This window comes from Mycteria americana, chromosome 2 (genome assembly GCF_035582795.1).
Source record: "Mycteria americana isolate JAX WOST 10 ecotype Jacksonville Zoo and Gardens chromosome 2, USCA_MyAme_1.0, whole genome shotgun sequence".
NCBI classification, from domain to species: Eukaryota; Metazoa; Chordata; class Aves; order Ciconiiformes; family Ciconiidae; genus Mycteria; species Mycteria americana.
In genome coordinates this window covers 90805883-90825002 of record NC_134366.1, presented here as the reverse complement: position 1 = coordinate 90825002, position 19120 = coordinate 90805883, and the positions used below count along the sequence as shown (strand labels likewise).

At 37.0% G+C, this 19120-nt stretch overlaps 1 protein-coding gene across 1 annotated transcript in view; it reads right to left on the bottom strand.

The window, feature by feature from the left end:
* Window positions 1-2763: 2763 nt before the first annotated feature.
* The window catches only part of CDH18 (cadherin 18), a 192442-nt gene continuing 176085 nt past the window's right edge, over window positions 2764-19120 (bottom strand). The window contains 3 exon segments of the mRNA XM_075495641.1: window positions 2764-3266; window positions 4792-5043; window positions 17980-18097. Of these exon segments, the coding sequence (XP_075351756.1) occupies window positions 2764-3266; window positions 4792-5043; window positions 17980-18097 (873 nt within the window).

Below are 19120 nucleotides of genomic sequence, written 5' to 3'. Positions count from 1 at the left end.
TCTCTGAGATATGACCTCCTTCTCTCATTAACTTAATTTGAACATGAGCATAAGGAGTGATTATTTGCTTGTGTCACTGCACTTCTGTTGGCTTTAAGCCTGAATGTTCTATGATGCAAATAAAAACAAAACAATGGCAGGAACACTGCTTAAAGCACAAAATACCATTGAATTTCCCTGCTTCGGTGTAGGGCCAGAGGGAACAAGTAATACCTGGCTCCCAAAACTGTACAACAATGAATGCAGTTTTCACACAGATGCAGTACAAAGTATTATGGCCCATGGTACTACTGATGCTGAAAGATTTTCTTCTTAGCACTCTACTCATACAGTGTAAAAATTTAGATGTTGGCATAAAGCAAGTGCAGCCTAAATCAAAAGAAAATTTATCCTCATAAAATCCTGCACTACTAGTTGTTTCATTTGGGACAAAACTGAAACATATCCTAACTCTACTCCCAAAAAAGACAACACATAAACCATTCTCAACTTGAGTATAACTCTTACTGCATTAAAGCAGCTGTTTAACTTTACTCTACAATGATGTTTCCTTAAATTCACTTCTAGAATATTATGCATTTGGTAAAATGTAAGAAAAAAAATTAAAAATATCTGAACACAGATTATTAAACTACTTTCAAATCATCAGCAGAACATTTTAGGGTTCGGAGTTTTTTCCCCTCTAAATTGCCTTGTGGGTTCAGATGTTGATAGAAAGGGAAACATTACGATTTTCAAGTTGCAAACAAAACAGTGTAGTAAAAACCAATTCTGGAACTATGGTGCAACTAATACTTTTTAGAGTTTGAAAAGTTTCTTACAAAGCTACTTGCTAATTTTTCCAGACGACTGTTTAAACCAAAAGCAGTCAACACATCTCAGGAAGGAGTTCATTAAAAAAAAAAACAAACAACCTCAAAGTAGAACTGATCAGAAGTTTCAGTCATGTCTAGGACCTACCCAATCATACAGTAAAGAGAGGAAGGCTTAATAATCTAGTTCACCTGTGTGGCCCACAGTAGATCAGCAATAAATACAGACCTTGCTTGGAGGAGCAAAAGGTACTCCCTTCTCTACTAAGCTGAAAGTAAGTGGCACCTAAAATGCATAGGGAGGAATCTAGTGGGGTGTGCAGGCCTGTATCACTCTCCTCACCAGCCCAGAGAGTAAAAAAAAACAGTACACAGCTTCTGCTCTGGACAGTTTCCCTACCAAATGCATATTGCAAGAAGTCCACTTCCCTAAGTGGAGCTACAATTTTCTTAGAAGCAGAAGACTGTAATAGATGGTGAGCCTTATAGGTCATAATCTTTCATGAGATATTATGAACTCCTGGTTCTCTCATAGTGTTATCACAAGAAAGATATACAAAAGGTTAAAGTTTCAAAAAAACCAAAGGAAAATATAAGAATCTGCTGGATTAGGCGTTAAGCAGCCTGCAACATTAAGCAGAACTGTCAAGCAGTTCTGCGATGCTAAAAAGTTACTAACATAAGGAATCAATTTATTTAATCCATAGGAACCACAATAATGGTACATTTTAATTTTTTCTTCCTCCATTGACTTAAAATGTTCCTGTTCCCACGATGCTTGACACAGGGAGAGAAAAGCTTGCTCTGCTTAGATGGAAATTACTCTAAGAGAAATTAAATATCAGTAGATTGAACTAAAAAGAAAAAAGCATCATCATCTTACTCTCTTTGTTTCATTTTTCTCTATTCCAGTGTCTTACCAGCAGCTCTATTTTGCTTTTAATCACGCACGGAAATAGAGAGACATTACGATTAAGAACTCTGTGTTGTAAACTGACTGTTGTAGCTCCTGGACTCAGACCAGCAAAAGACTTGAAAAGCTTCATCTATTGACATAAGTGAAGCACAGTGAACCAAACAACTGCTTAGTTTAATGGTGCTGCCATTGTTGTTTTTATTGAAAGAACCTATGCTTCATCTGCTTTGCTGCATATAGAGTACTTTGGACCCATTCCATTTAAATGAATGATGTTCCCGTGAAAAGACAAAAAGAAAAAGCACAATACTGGAAACAACAGTTCCTCTAGCACACAATAACAGAGCAGGTCTGGGGTTATGGGCTAGAGCCATGTTTGGGCTAACAGCTAATGATGCCCTCCCTCTGTTAGCTGGTTATGGATGGAAAGATTATGAAGGACATAATGAAATGACATCATCTCAATGCAACCTGCTAATTCAATAAGATTAAATCATCAAAGGACCATTTATTTAAGAGGACAGGTGCGGCTTATCCCTTCTGTAAAGGAAACAGACTGTTAGCACTTCTCACACTGATAGTAAACCCCATTGGCTACCTCACATTGAGATCACAATGCCTAGAGCACAGCTAGAAATGCAACATCACAACCACCTGCAAGAGTTTTGCTCCTCCGTTAGCTATCTTCCTAAACAGGCATGACTGTAAACTTACTGTAGCTTGGAGGTGTTAAGCATATTGCAATAAAAATGTCATTGGTTGGCTTTACTTTAGGTTTTGTTACAGATACGGTACCACGGACTTCATTGAGCAATTAAAAAATATACACAAGGGACAACAGATTCTTTTTTCTGTATTTTTCAAAATTTGACTTTCTTCCAATTGGAGAACCCAGTTTCAAATATGAAAAGGGCACTTGTTCTACAGTAACTGCATACAACTTGCTCAGTTCCAAGTACTGTATTCATTTTTTGTTACCGTCACTGTTATTATATCTCCAGTCGTTTAGGAACTTCTCTGTTCTGGGAATTACAACTAAGTTGTTCTTTCTGATTCTATTTCCCCATAGAGTTCAGCTAGCTTCTTGAACTCAGGTCCCCAGTCTCCAAGGTAATTATAATCCTGGTCAGAGTGTGTTGTGGCTGAATCCAGAGAGCTGATAGATCCAGCTTCTGATCTATGACCCTCATAGGCATATGTCTGTAGGGAGTCATACGGGGGCACGCTGGGGTCCAGATCAGCCTCTGCCAGTCTTTGTTTAATGAACTCCTGAACATCTATACTGTCAAGGCTTGAGGAGGGATGATGCCTGGGCACAGGCTTCACTTCAGGACGAATATCCCTCCGGTATTTTAGCTCCTCAGCAGCTGATGGATTCCGCAGTGCTGTAATGTCAAATGCTTCCGTGTCTTCTTCTCCACCACCCTCGTCATCATATGTCACAACATTTTCCCGGACGTCTTCTTCTGAAATGATCAAGGGCTCCTTCTTGCTGCGTCTTAGGGTGATGAAAAGGACCACAATTGCTAAAGAGAAAACTGCAGATATTAGATTAGGTTTAAAGTTTACATCTGAAGTAAGTACATATATGCTACAGAAATAGCAGATACTAAGTCATGAATACAGAGGTGTAATACTTTCAGGCTAATATTGGTATTCGGGATCATTATGTCAGGCATGTGTCTGTAATAAAGGGTCACCAAACCTGTCCAATCTGGAAAAGAGCATACTTATACTTTGTTGTGTAACGTGTTACCTGAAGATAGATTAGTGTATGCCTGGAAAGCACCCATGAAATCCATACAGCTGTGTTTTGACATAGCAACATGCCAAAGTGCAACAGGCTGAGACCACACAATTAAGGGGAAAGTTAATAATGCTGTACTGAAACTACAAACTTCTGATACAGCCTCATCTTCCAAAGGGCCAGTAAAGAGCACTCTTCTACTGTATATTTTCTTTGTGGGGATTGCTGAGGTTTCTTGTGCCAATAATGAAATCCACTAGTTAGATTATCAGGGATCTCATAGAGGAGATAAAAGAGGATAACATACTTTCAGTTAAATGAGAAATGAGTAACTAAGGCTGACATTTTTCAGAAGCATTGTTAAGGGCTTTCAGTGCTTCATTAAAACTGATATTTAGCATATATACTGAATTAAAATGTAAAAGGTTTATTTTTTCTCTTATAAATATTCAATCTTGGATGATAAAATGTAAGATTAGAAACTAAATGTATTACTATACATTTTAAAACAGCTTTCTGACAAGGTAGTTCTGAAGTAACCTGTGAGAAAAGTAGTCTTTAGAAAATGTAGAGCCTTTGGAAAAAAAAAAATAACAACCTTAAAATTTCCTACGTGGGTCACAGTGCAATTCTCATTATTTCTTGCCATCTCTATAAGAATGCAGAAAGACATATGAGTAGTACAGAGATATGTACCCAGCAAGTTGTGCCTCTGCCAGGAAAAAAAAAGATAATATTAACTAATGGGTAACATTCAAATTGGTCTGGGCAAAAAAAAAAGTCAAGAGAAAATGCACTTGCAAAGGCATTTATCTAATGGAGTCATCTTATAGTCTCATATGTCCCTTGCCCCTGTGGATTATGTTGTGCATTGCTATCAGCTTGTCCCACAAAGGTAATTAAGAAATGGCTTTTGCACAGTGCTAATGGTGCTTCTTACAGTGTAATGCATTTCAAAAAGCTTTCCTCATCTCTTTTCTATCATTTTTCACACTGTTCTAGACATGGACTTAGAGTCAGTGGCTTTTTGAAATCTTTCCAAATTACAGAAAAAAAGATCTGCAGTGCTAATTACTTGATAACCTCTGAAAAATAATTTCTAGTGGATTCCAGATATTCATGAATGTACTTTAAAGGCATTTTCCCCTATTAATTTTAGCAAACCCTTTCCCCCTAATCACAGCTATGTGTTTCTAATTACCTCCTACTACCAGGCAGCCTCTGGTTCAAAAACGTATCATATTAAAAATTTCTGCCCTGTAATATTCAGAGAGCCAGTGGAAGGATAGCATTACTTAATATTGAAAATGGCTTACCAAGAAGAATGACAACACAGAGCAGGATTGCAATTAAAGCTCCTGTGCTCAAGCCAGCCGAGGAGAGGAAAGCTTCAGCATGGCAAGTTCTCACTCGTCCATCTCTCTCACACGCACAAACCCTAATTGTGAGAGTACTGCTGCTGCTGAGAGGGGGCACTCCACCATCAGAAATCAAAACCGGGAGGTAATAGATATCTTGAGTGGTTCGACTGTATCTCCTTCGTCTTGTCAGGATACTGGCTGTGTTATCTACAACATCAAAACCAGAATATCATTTTAATGAAGCAAAAAAATTAAAAATCTAATTGACTGTTTCCCATCGAGTAGAAGCACGGGGCATCTTAAAACTAGACAGTCCTAGGAAATGTGCAATCTAGAATTAAAACTTGACAGGAAGCATTTATGGCCAACAGAGGAGAAAGAGGAGGCAGAGGAAAGCAATTAGCTTACATAAATAAGATTACTGAAGCTCATGTACCTGTCTTAGAGTCTAAATGAACTTTGACAAACATTTTGGGCCCAGTTTGCAAGTGTTTTCATCCCATGTTACGCTGTTGGTAGTATACAGACACTTGTAAATGCGAATACCTGGAATTCTGAGAATATCTGTTGTGGAATTCATCCGCATCATAAAATCCTCTTGATTCTCAGAAGAATGTTAAAAGATCTTCAGTAAAAGTAAAAATAAGACTTTCATGTTTTACTGTTTGTGATAGGTTTTACAGATCAAGTGAGCTTTCAGAAAACAACTGAAAGGACAGTGGCCAAAGACTCATGCTGTGGGGAGGTCAAGAGGAAGAAGGGGAGGGAAGAGGGATGGAGGAAGGAAAGGGAAGGGAAAGGAAAGGGAAGAGAGCAGATATTAAATGTTCTAAACTGGTAGAGGTTAAAGGTAAGTAAGGAAAGGGGAGAGAAAGTGATGTAAGATTATGTCACTGTTATGTTACCTATAGGTCTATCTGGCATATATTACAGTTAATGAGAATACTAACGCTTATTACATGCACGTTGCAAGAGCATTTATAGGCATTAATTAGGATAGTAAGATGCCACCCATATCCCTTTAAGTCCAAGAAATTAAGGGGCATAAAGAGAGTGCAGGGGAAGAAATGCTACGATAATATATAGTTATATCTTATTTTCATATGTGTAAAATTCAATTTCAGTTTGTTGCTACTACTTTAAAAGTACTGGCCCCCGAATAAGAGCCCACAGATAAATCAAACAAAATTGGAGACAGTGAGAAATCAGAGACATGAGCAGTTGTGGAGAGAGAGAGAGATGGGGACTGAGAAATGGGAAGAGAGATTGGAAGAAAAGAGCTCTTCTCTTGTACTGTTTGCCCATGATTAGCAGTCACACAGTTTCCAAACTGCAGGGTTGTGGGTTTGGAGGTTTTTAACAAACAACACAGGGGTGATAAGTGCAAAAATGCATCTGCTGGGTTTCTCTTCCTATTACAAACGAACCAGAAAACTTCTTTTTCCTTACCGTTGTAGCTACAGCATTAAATAGGTTTATCATAATCTATGGAAAAATGAAGTCTGTGATACCTTGTGAAAATCTAGTGTAACAATACAGCTAGTGTGGCACATTTTAGTCTATAGGACTGACTACTTTCCACATGCAAATTGAATGAAGGAGTTAAGTCTTTGTTTAAACTGCATATAAGCTGTTTACCACGTGACTACTCTTCATGCCACATCTTCTATCAAGCTCTGTGCCAAATTTTAAAACATTCATTTTAACTCACTTCTCTCAACATTTTGCTTTTGCATATCACCCAACAGTGGTACTGAGAAAAACTAATAGTATAGCCCCACATCAGCATAATATCATAACATAATATATTTGGTAACGGGTTTCACATGAGAAATACATATGGGGTGGGAAGTAATACCCTTGCTGCTGAGCCACGACCTGAGCATCACGTTCCACTGCATTGAAGTGCATTATCTTTTCTTCTTCACCCCCCCCTACTTATCTTCTTGGAAATCTCCAGCATGGTGACTTTGTTACAAACTCATTAAGTTTTGTTCTTCTCATTTGCAGTGGGTGCAAAATATGATTTTATTTATTTATTTATTTGCAGGAGGCCTTGAAGTCCTCTTCTGCTTGTTCATGTCAAGGTATACTTTTGATGACTGAATCCCAAGATTCATGCCAACTTCCCCTTTAGAGTCATGACACCAGCCATTTATAACGCCATTTATATTCATTCCATTTACAGAACCCTACTGAAATCAGAATGAGATGAACAGATAATTCTTTCATCTGAAAAAAATCTGACACAGAGTAAGATCATCACGCTGTGGAAATAATATTTGCACAGAGGTTATAAAATACCTATGGTAAGATATACTGTTTTACTTACAAAGTAGCCAGATACTACACACACACACACACACAAAATAAAAAAGTGTTTTCAATAACCTGCAGAAGAACCCTAACACAAAGGTGACTAAAAGATATACAGTAAATCAGTATTTTCTTTTGATACAGGGTTGTGGAAATGATTCCTATATACCTATAGCATATGACTTGCAGAAATATTTCTTTTATTTTTATAAAAACTCTGTTAAACTTTAGCTCTTCTCCATATTGCTTAATCTGGGCTTGTGAAACCTTATAAAAACATACTACGGTATTCTCAGTAATGCTGATTTTTTTCATTATCTTATTGTTAAGAAATAAATTATTTCCACCTTATTCTGCAACTAGACTAGGGAGCAAAGTGTTCTGTGTTATAATTGAGTCAATTGATTGAAGAAATCAAGCTTGATATCACTGAAATTCAGATTGCATTTATTGTATAAAGAAAACTCTCCCCTAAAGCAGAGTCAGTAGTGGCCTGAAGGCCATAATTACAGATTGTGCCCACCCATGGAGGTCTTACTAGGCTCTGCCAGTCTAATTTTTTTTTTTCCTAACGATATACAGAAAAGTCCCAAGTCTAATTTCACAAATTTGGACCAGCTTGTTCTTTGATACGTCTGGTTTTCTACTTTTAATTAAATGCAGTACATGAACAATCTCAGTGATCTATTTTAAAATACTCCTAAAACAAGCAAATAATCTTATGGAACACAAAGAGGTACATTGCCTATATGTCTTTTAATTTTTCAACACATATATTGGTATAATCAGGGGGTAAAGTAAGCAGCTGTTTTACCTTTCTGCTACATGATGTGGCATAAAAAACTTTGCTTGCTTTTTTAAAATAATATCTTGCTCATTTGCCACTCTCTCCATTTTTTTAATGCTGGACTGTCAGTCCCAACTTCCCTAATACTGCTGGAGGACACAGATAAAATCTTCAGTGGTTCGAAGAGGGAAACCACCATAGAATACAAAATGACTGTCAGTTGGTCTGCCTGTCAGCTGCCAAAGCAGTGGCAGATTGAGCTCTAGATACAGCCCAAGAGCAGATATAAACTCACATATCTGTGATTAGTAGGGAATTTCAAACGAATACATATTTTGCATAAAAATCAGTTAATGTTATCAGTATATATATATATAAGGTGATGACTGCTGCTTCTGCCTTTCTACACTCAGAAAAAAGCTTCATCATCATTTCCCCCATATGCACGAAAAACTCCACTGACTTTCTAGTTGTTCAGAATCCAATTTATAATTGCTTCCCTTCCTTGAAATGCAACTTGTTACAGATTATTAGCACAGCTCCTTTCTAACAATTTCTCTTTTACCTCCTGCAGTTGCAGGTTGTTAAAAAAAACAAGGCGGGGGAGTGAGTGTGATCCCTGGAACAGCCACTGTTCACGCTGCTGAATTTTAGCACTCTCCTTGGTGTTTCATTGGTCTGGGCCAACTAGAACTCTTTCATGTAACACCCAACCACAGTCAGAGTTAATAACATACACCAGGGACCCTTCCCAGCAGGCAGTATGGATGAGATTGCACCATTGCACCAGGTTTGTCTCCTCCCACGTTACACAGTGCTTCAACATCATTCCAACAGCCTGCGGATCCTTAAGCATCCCTAAACAACCTCGTGCTACACACTCTGCAGCACATAACTTCCTTTTGTGACATGATAACACTGCTCTGCTGGGCTGCAATACAACTTTCACTTTATTTCACAAACTCAGAAGAGAAAAAAACCCGAAGTAATGAAATCTGAGCTCCATTGGGTACTACACAGGGTCCAGAAGAGGAACAAGGCTAAGTGGTTTGTAATGTACACAGTCAGCCTGTGTTATTAAGCTTCATTGCAAGAGAACAGTCACGGTCCTGTTTTTCTTTGTGGGTGGTTGGGGTTTTTTTCTTTTTTTTTTTTCCCTCAGCACCAATACTGCCGCAATAAACTAAAATCTGAGTGGTCACCTAGGAATCCCACTGAAGTCATTAGAGAAGTGCAATACTCCCATATGCACTTTTTAGCACATGTACTTATCAACAGAAAGAGAAAGCAGTTTCAAAGAAGTCACAGTTCTAAGGAGAATTATATTTCAAGTTACAACAAATGAGAAGATGACAATCACACAACAAAGTTATCCAGAAATAATACCTTAAAAACCTAAGGATATGTTCACAGACTCAGCTTGAAATATAATTCCCTATTGGTAGTAAGTGACATCATATCCATGAGCTAAGCACTAATATTAACATCTGTTATGTCTCTCATCCCAAAAGAAAAAATTCTCTGATCTTATACTGCTAAATCCAAAAGGTGACAGTGTTATTACCAATGATAAGAACAGTCTTTCATTTCTGCTTAATACTCTACTTCATTCTGTTATGGCATCTACAAGCCCCAAACACTTCAGTTCAGCTACCTTGTTCATATAAGCAAGAAAATCCTATAAAATTTTCTCTATATGTGAATCTTCCTGGGCCTACACCCAAAGAAGGCCCAGTATTCAAATCTGAGCAGGAAAGCATAATCGCCTCCTTCCATCCTCTAGCATAAATCTAAAAAAGAGTGAATGATCCAGTATCACTATACAGTTACAGAAGCAATGATGAAAATGCAGGCTGGAAAGATAGGCATCAGAGACCAAATATAATGAAGAAAAACTGAGGATTCCTGAGCAGGAATCTAGCAGTAAGGAAAGGATTTAAGCACAGAGACTATTGGCAAGGATGTAAAGGAAAGAGCATTGAGTTGTGAGCGTGTGTGCTATAAGGATAACTGTGGACAGATAGCGGGGAAAATTGTAAGGACAAAAAATAAAACCTGTGAGACAAGTAAAAAGAAAAGGAGAAAATGGACAAACTGGACAATTCAAATGTTACAGTGAAAACATTTGAAAAGAGCTATAATTAAACCATGTTTGGCTGGGGTGGAAGGTCTTACCAAACAAGGAACTGACATTTTTATACTGCACAAGATAAATACAAATTGAAAAAAATAGACCTTTTTTCTTTTAATGTTGTATTTCTTCTTTCAAAATTAAATTGTTTTTCTTGTATCTTTAACATTATAGAATTAAATATTAGTATAAGACATAATTTTAGGCAAAGAAGGAGCCGGAATCAAATTTTTAATTTCAAAAATTTGCCATGGTGAATTTATGTTATTTGTATTCTCTTGAGTAATAACTAGATTTCTGTAGAAACAGTTGTTACATGACATATACCCAGGAGATTCTGTAAAAACACACACAATTCTAAGCATTCTCAAAGAAACAATGTAAAGCTTTTCCTTCAATGCAATTTCACAAATTTGAACACAAATAAAAAGTATGATTGCAATCTTTTGGTCACTGTCATGGAAATTTTCGGCTGCCAATATCATCAGAGGTGATAATTCTTACTATTACTCTCAGTATTACAAAGAGTTACAGATAGTAACTCTTAGCGCATGCCTGTGTGTACAGATAAATAAAATACTGGAAAATAACTCAACTCTCACATACTATTCTTTCTCATTAAATCTTTTAGAATATTTTACAAATTAGAACTCTTAGCATTTTTACAGAGAAGAAAACTTCATCTAAGAACTGATTTTCCAAAGGTCACTGAGAATCAAGGGTAGTGGAAAACGACCAAAGCTAATGACTTGGGCATAATACTCGTGTTCTAGTCAGAGCTCTATTCTTGAGGACAATCATATGCAAAGGTATGCCAGCAAAATAAATAGATAATAAAAGCTTAGCCAAACTGCAGTACCAACTGCATGCTGACAGCTATTCTGATGTTCTAAGCTTCTATGTTTTAATTGTTTACATTCCTTATCAAAAACTATCGGAGGACCCATTGAGAGGGGAACTAGAAAGACAGCAACTTTTAAGAGAAGGATCTTAACATGAAACAAAAAAATCCCACAAACTGTAAAAGCTAAAGGCAGCCAAGTACGAAGACAGACGCTGACGACCTAGGAAAAGGTTTACTGAGGGGGGGAAAAAAGTTATATTAAAAAAGTTAGTTTGAAAGGGAGGAGGGGGGATCATGGATTGAGAAATTCCTTTGATACCTGAAAACAGATACAGCAGATAGGGAAGACAAGTGTATATGATAGCAGCAATAGCACTAGGATGATGAGAAGTACAGATCTGATTCTTTTAGACTTGGAAGGAAAGACTTCTTTATCTCAGTAGATTTAAACTGGGAACTTCACCCCTGAGAACCATGATAAGAACCAGGACTTGCTGCAGATGAAAGGTCTGGCTGCTAAGGGAAATTAACAACTCCAACATAGGGGAAGAAAGATTTATCTGATTCGCTGTGGTGCACATTGCCCCATTTCATGATTTAAACTTTCTCGCTTTTGGGCTATGCTTTGCAAACATGGCAATTAGAACTTAAGATTCATCTCAAGTGGGTTTGAGGTTGCACATGGGAAATTTTGCATGGCTCCAACACTGCAGCTCTTCACGCTCTGAAGATGTGGTAGTTTATTAAGCCAGACTGCACACTGTATACAAGGCTGTTATCACATTCCTCTTTCCATCATCTCTGCCTTTTTACATTGAACGTCTGAACTAACAAAAGACAGGAGGGCATAGGAAAATCAAGGAAGCGGAAATACAATGATAACACCATGGAAGGTGACTACTGGAGCACTTTGGAGGATACTCACTTATTGTTCACAATTTGAGAATTCTTTTGACACATTATACATTACAGGCAGGCACAAGAGAAATGGAAGTAAAAAAATAGAGTAAAAACCTCTTTATAGCTTAAGGCATGTTTTAATTTTCAGGTCTGCTTATATCAGTAGTTCAACTTCCATAAATTTTCTGAGAAGTCATAACTAATTAAAAACAAACCGAAATATATTGTCATGATTTGCATTTCCTATATTTCTAAAGTTAGAGCAGTTAATTTGTTTGTGTAGGACTCCATTGATAGGCATTTCTGTTTCATTTCTTTACTGATAACTCTTGTAAACATTTTTTTCTTTTGTGCTGGTTTCAAAGCTATTGCCAATGGGCTTCCTTTCTAGTTCACTGGGTAGCAAAAATGAAAAGCAACATAGCAGAGGTTTTGGGCCTGAAACATAGTTATTTGCTTATGAGTTGGTTTGTGAAACACCAAGAGGTAGCATCACTGAAAACAAATGTATGAAGAACCCATACACTATGCACTAACTCACCTACCTGATCAATCTTAGATCCAATTTTTTTAAATCAAAAAAAGATCAAAGAAGTTCACAGGCCTGTGGAAGAAAAATGTCTCCCTCTGTGGTAGCTAGTCCTGGTTTTCTGTCCTTTGTACTCATGGTAGATTTTCTTTTTTACTTTCATATGTTGATTCTGTGCTAATACCTGCTCAGGCATTCAGCCTGTTTACAGTAACAGCACTTCTATGGACTGTGCTTACAGTCACCATGTATAATGACACTTTGCACTTTCTCAGATATAATTTCTCTCAAGTTACAACTTGTCTTCTTTACTACTGATATTTGATTTCAGTAGTAACTTTCAATACTACATAACTGGAGCAAGCATGCCACTTTGATGCAAATGAAGGCAGGAACTATGTAGCTGTTTCCCGCTTACGTTGGGTTGCAAAGTGGGGGTTTCAGCCTGACCTCTTTTAATGCCATTTCAGACAATCTAATACAACTAAGACATGGTCTGGTATCTGGCATGCTTATTTGCAACTTTAAAGCCCTGAAGTCAGTCCACTGGCCTGCCACAGACTTCGTGTGCAATATGGTTGGAGATAAGAATTTTGCACATAATAGGGAACAGAGATAAGCAGAAACTTCTGCAAGGGAATTCATGCTGGGATGGGATGAATTACTCTCTGGAGGTTGCTCTTTTCCTAAATAACAGCAATGACAAGTAAAACTGATCTCTTTTTTGACTTATTTTTGATCTGTAACACAGTAAAAATGTTAATTTGCATCACAGGCATGGGTGGATGAACTCATTACAAATTTCATCTTATACAGATGCCATTGAACTCAATGTGTTCCAGATTTTATAGCAAAGCAGGTCTCTACTGTGGGTATTGAAGTACCTTGTGGCATAACGTTAAGAAAAAGGAAGCTTCAGAGTGATAGTATCAGAAAAATGGCCTACCTTTGTTCCAACTCCAGAATATTATCCATCACTGGGTAATTTTCAAAAGGCCAGATCTTTGAGAAAAGTGGGCAGAGGGGAAAAATAAAATTGCAAATATTTTTGTGAAATGAAACCTTTGTCCTGAAGAAATAAAAGGAGAGGAGAACAAATGCTAAGCATTCTCTAGGGAGTTGTTCTTCCTTGAAAGTAAGGTAAACTTTGTCTACTTTCAGAAGTTGGCAGTCTCGATTTATTAAGGTAAGAGAATGTACAAATCTTACTGTCAATGCTGGGTGAATGTGCACAGTCTCTGTACAAACCCTTATCGTCCAGGAAATTTACAATACCCATTGGAGCATCCATGGTAGACTGTATATCTTGTGAAAAAATAAATACCACTGGCAAAACAGTGCTTTACAGTGCATAACATTCATAAATGTTCTCTTGCACCTAAGTGAACTGTCCTCTGGGGGTTCAATCTTTTGCCAGCTCCCTGAAAAGTGTGGTGTAACTTCTGAAAGAGGTCTCTCATAGGAAAAAAATAGGCAGAAAGAGGGAATGACTTTTTTAAACTCAGAGAGAGAGGGACTATGCAAGTGTGTGTCTATATATTAACAGTCAGGGATATCATAACAATGACATATGGTCACATGCATTTTCCATCAGACTAACAAATTTTGACAAATATATCAACCATTCTTTAAGCATCTGGAAAAACATTATGATTCTTTCAGGATAAAAAAAGTATAATTTTAAAATTCAGTACTTTGAAACAGCTGTATTCTGAAGAGGCTCTTTCATCTTTCCTCTGATTCCTCAACAGAAGGTTCTTTTAGTCTCATATTGCCCTGGCAAATTTTAAATGGGACATCCAAAAGCAGATATTTCTGATTAGGCAAAAAGTGTAAATTTAAGACATTGCACACAAGTGAAAAAAGCATTTCAAAATTATCTATGTATCATAACATCCTAAACAATGAAGTGAGAAGAACACAGACAATAATGAACTGAGTTATGTAGCATCTGAACTGCAACATAAAAACACCTCCAGATTAAAAAAGTATTCGGCTGCTCAGGTGTTAATAGAAATTGCAACATTTTTCTGGACAGAATAAATTGTAAATAGACCTGTTTTCATTTAAGAAGTCTTCATAAATACAATTCCCAAACAAACGAAAAGGCATCTTCCCTGGGTTTGCTTTCTAAAATTGCAGGAAATGATTACAACTTAATGTCTTTTCTTTGTATAGTAAAGGAATTCTATTGCAGCTCTTGTTGTGTCTTGCTTACATGTGTATAGATACTGCATCATTTTGTTGGCTGTCCTCTTGTTCATACGCTTAAGCCTTTACTTTCTCTGAATAGTACTTTGCCAGTATATAAAAAAAGTCAAATAGCAGCAAAGAATCTACTGTAGAATCTGTTCAGTAGGGAAAAAGGTAACATATTCTGTCTTTTCCATTTTTTTATTTAAAATGAAAATCATAAACACCAACAGAATCCAGAAGGTGATGCAAGCAACACGACTGCATATTTAGCATACCCCTGTGGCTGTCTCCTGACCCACGTTTCCCTGAGGGTTTTAAGCTCTGCATTATGAGGGTGCATATTCAAAGGCTGGAGCTTTAACATTGTTTGAGTAAACAATGTTAAAGCAACAATCCTCATTGTTTGAGGATTGTTACTGAGTAAAGGCACAAGTTCAGGCCCAAGAGATAAAAGTTTAACTGGTCATATGATCAATTATCTGGACTGATGCTTTAATATCTCTTTCCTCTGCTGAAGCCATGGAATATTATTGACCTGAATCATACACATGCTGGGACTGTATATTGCTGCAGCCTCTACAGGTAGGTAGGGACAAACTATGAAGTCTTATGCTTGTGCAAGTGATCTAGATTTCAGTCAAAGTGCATAGATATAAGCGTTAATATTTAAAGATCCAATTCAGTGCTGTACAGTCTTTTGATCTTGTAGCTCTGCTGATAATAATGGAGTAGGGGAACATTCATTCAATACTGTACTGGGGCTCAAAGAGCAGAATTCTGTTGTTCGGGGTTATGAAAACAAGGGAAGAAAATGTCTGCGGAGATTTTTGTGAAATGAAACCTTTTTCCTGAAGAAATAAAAGGAGAGGATGACTGAATCCAAAGATGACTGCAAGAGAAATACAGCTTTGCAGTGACAGATACAGCTACCACTGACTACAACTTTCAATGTGACATCGAGTTTTCGGTTTTTATCATTCTGCAAAACATTATTGAAAACTCTCTTAAGGCAATTGATGTAGTTTTTTTCTTTAAAAAACATAACATAACAAACAAACAAATAAAACTCTCCAAGAATGCCAGCCTTTTTAGAATTATTAAATCTGAAGTAAAAATATCAGCCATCCTGTGTTAAGAGCATTCTGATTCTTTTTAACAGCGGATGCTCAAAAACGTGAGTTTTCAAAGGTGCAAACTTGTCACAGACATAAGAAAAGCCTCTTCTACCCACCATCTCTCAGCTATTTCCTAGCATAGAAAGCAACAGAAATTCAGTTTCCGAATAGGAATAGGTGATAAATATGAAAGTTGTGAATGCTAGATAACTGGATATTGTGAATGCACTTTATAAAGTGTTTCACTGACATTTTACATACAGATTATATCACAAAGAAAAGGTCCCAATAAAGGGCAGTGTTTAAACAGTACAATCAAAGGGTCATGTGCTGAGCAAAATAGTGACAATGCTTTTGTTTTTAAGACAAATTTATTGTTATGATTTGAGTTAAACTGTAATTGTGTTAATTATATGGGCAAATTGGAAATTGCACTTCTGGAGTCTCTGTATGTGTAGAAGTTTTATGCGAGATGCTACAGGAAGTGCATACTTACTTTTTGTATCTCCTTAGGTGAAATAAAAACATAATGCACCCCAGGCCTTTACCTTAAAGGACACCTTTTCCAGTTCCTTCTCCTACTTCCCCCTGCCAAATCCAACTTTAGGATAAACCAAACACTGCTTTCTGCTGTTGGTGGTAAAATCATTGCTCACTGCTTTTGGGGAGGTAACAAGAAAGCAGCAAATACTTTCTGCTGCATACTTATATCTAAAGCGTGACACTGCCGCATTAGAGATTTATGAAAAGTTCTCAATCTCTTATAAATGTGTGTAGGTAAATAACTTATGTTGACATGCAGTCCTTAAAGTATAACATAGCATTTTCTACTGGTAATAAACACATATAATACAGATCCCAATTAAAATATGTTCAAAACCATAAAACATCTGCTTCATCATGAACCACAATTTTAATAAGAGTTATTCAAAAGCACGTCTTGATATAAGTATCTTGTACTGAAATGAACATGGCCATGGTCTCCCACATGACATCGCAGTCCAATACTCAATGAGTGTTTTTGAATCTTAGACTCAAATACAAAAATACACAACAGTACACTTCCTTTATTTCAGGAACAACCCTCTGGCTTTTGCTATGATGTTCCATCATGATCTGAGTGGAACTGATATACTAATCTGGGAAAGGGCTGGAGTCATCACTTAAGGAATATTTTTAATATATGAATTAGTCCTTCAAATAGTATTAGTTTTCTAATATTGATAGATACTGGATTGATCTCTTTCGGAACCAGAATATGAGGACCATGAATCTAGTCCGAACAAATAGCATGACTTGATTTTTTTCTGCTGTAAGTATAGTTAAACATTGGAACAGATTCTTTAGGAAGATTATGCAGTCTCCTTCCCTGAAAGGTTTTACAAACAGATAAAAAATATTGGTAAAGAATAGTTTAATCATCACTGTACATGCCATATGTACCAATAATTAAGTTAATGCTTCTCAGTCATTACAGATGAGTAGTGAACTGTAAGATCTCAGAAGGTATTCCATGGCACTACTGCAAAAATATGACTGTAAAATAAAGCCAACCCCCCCCCACTTCCACACATCTATACAAACAAAGCCACACAATACACACATACACAAAAGCTCAAGAGGAAAGCTACAGACAAACATTTAAAGATTACTCTTGTTTTCATCAGGTTGCAAAATGGAAACCATGAAACAATACTCAACAAATAGGCTGATTTGGGGGTTTTTTTGGAAAGGCTGGATGGTTTTTTGATTCAAGAAATGTTCTGAAACACTTGGCTGGGTGACTCTGAAGGCCCGTTTCCTTCTGGGCCTATCTGCTATGAATTTCTGATTGTACTTTTTAGGCACACTCTGTTAGGAAGGGCATGAAGCAATAGACCATCATACAGGAAGCACTGAAGGACCAGGTCTTGGTATCATATCCGTAAAAGTAAGCATGAATTCAACCTTTATGCCCCTTAAATTATTATTTTCTCCTTTAAGCAATAACCGGCAATAACCTTGACAGTACCCACCCAGTGCTAGTCACCTAGAAAGAGACCAAATTGCCAACATCTTTTTCATTAATGCACTTTTAAAAAACATTCCTGAATGTATGAAGTATAAATGTTAAAATAAAATGGAATATAAAAATAAAATGCAATATCTGACTATTAATAGATTGCAATATGTTGTATACACCATGTCCTTGATATCAGCCAGTTCAGTGATGACAGATTACAGTTTTCCCCTTCTGTCAAGAAATGCATGGAAATTGTTCTGTTCAATGAGACATCCCAGACAAAACAGAGACCCATTTCTTTGAGATTTATGTGTTTGATTTACCTTCATTATCCCTTAGAGTAAAGTTGGGATTCAAAGAAAGCCCTTCATCAAGGGAAAAATGGAATCTTGCCCCATTTGCAGAGTAATCTTTGTCAGTTGCAGTGATAGTCTGAATTACCTGAAATAAAAATGAACAGTGAATGTGTTGAAATTTGAACTTGACCCAAATAGTACCTGACCTCAGCAGGATGCTCAAACTTAGCTTATTTTAATTTTCTACCTGACTGCTGCTAAATTCAACCCATGAAATGACTGGGCCATTAGCTTGATTTCTCTAGCATGAAATATTTTAGGAACCACATTTCAGAGCTAGATAAAAGCATCTAAAGCATCTATACTTTCTGACATTCTGATATGGTCAGGACCTGGTACAGAGATTTTCACCATCTGTATTGCATACTGGTGACTTTCAGAATTACAGTTTCACCTAAATATCTGTTTTTATGGAGCCAAAATTCAGGCTGAACCAGGATGGTCTATGCAGAGCATCATCTGCTTGCCACCCCAATAATTAGATGCACTTCCATATTGGTTAGGAAAAATAATTGTTTAACCAAAATGGCAGGTATGTAATACCAGCTCTCTGTTTAAAATTCCTGTTAAGAATCAGTTTTAAATTGCTGGAGAACAGAAGAGGAAGAACAGCAGCTACTCCTGGTTTTAGTTTTGTTTGGCCAAAAGGAACAGAATTAGATGCAGCAACCATGTATGGGAGAGGTATTTTTGAAAGGTAGGACCTTTGCCTTCAAAAGCCCTGGTGGTTTTTAAAATTTACTTTCAACTAAAACTGAGCTAAGCTTTTGGAATGTGTGACCAAGCAATATTTCTATCTCTGCTTTCATTTTCATGCTGGGCCTGGAAGCTCAAGTGGTAAAGTAGAATTTAATAAAAGTTGTTCTTCTGATATAGGCAGTGAAGCCTACACAGACTGCTGCACAGAGCTGATAGATATCCTGAGGGAAATGTAAGAGGGAAGGGAAAGTGCTCTTTTCATGAGAATTTTTCTGTTCAGTGTTCAGCTGTAGTCTGTCTGGACTGAACCATAAACAGCGTGGGCTCAAGTGGTTTGGTCTATTTTAAAACTAAAAGACAACACACAGTTCTCTACCTCCATTCACATAAGAGAAGCAAAAAAACCCCA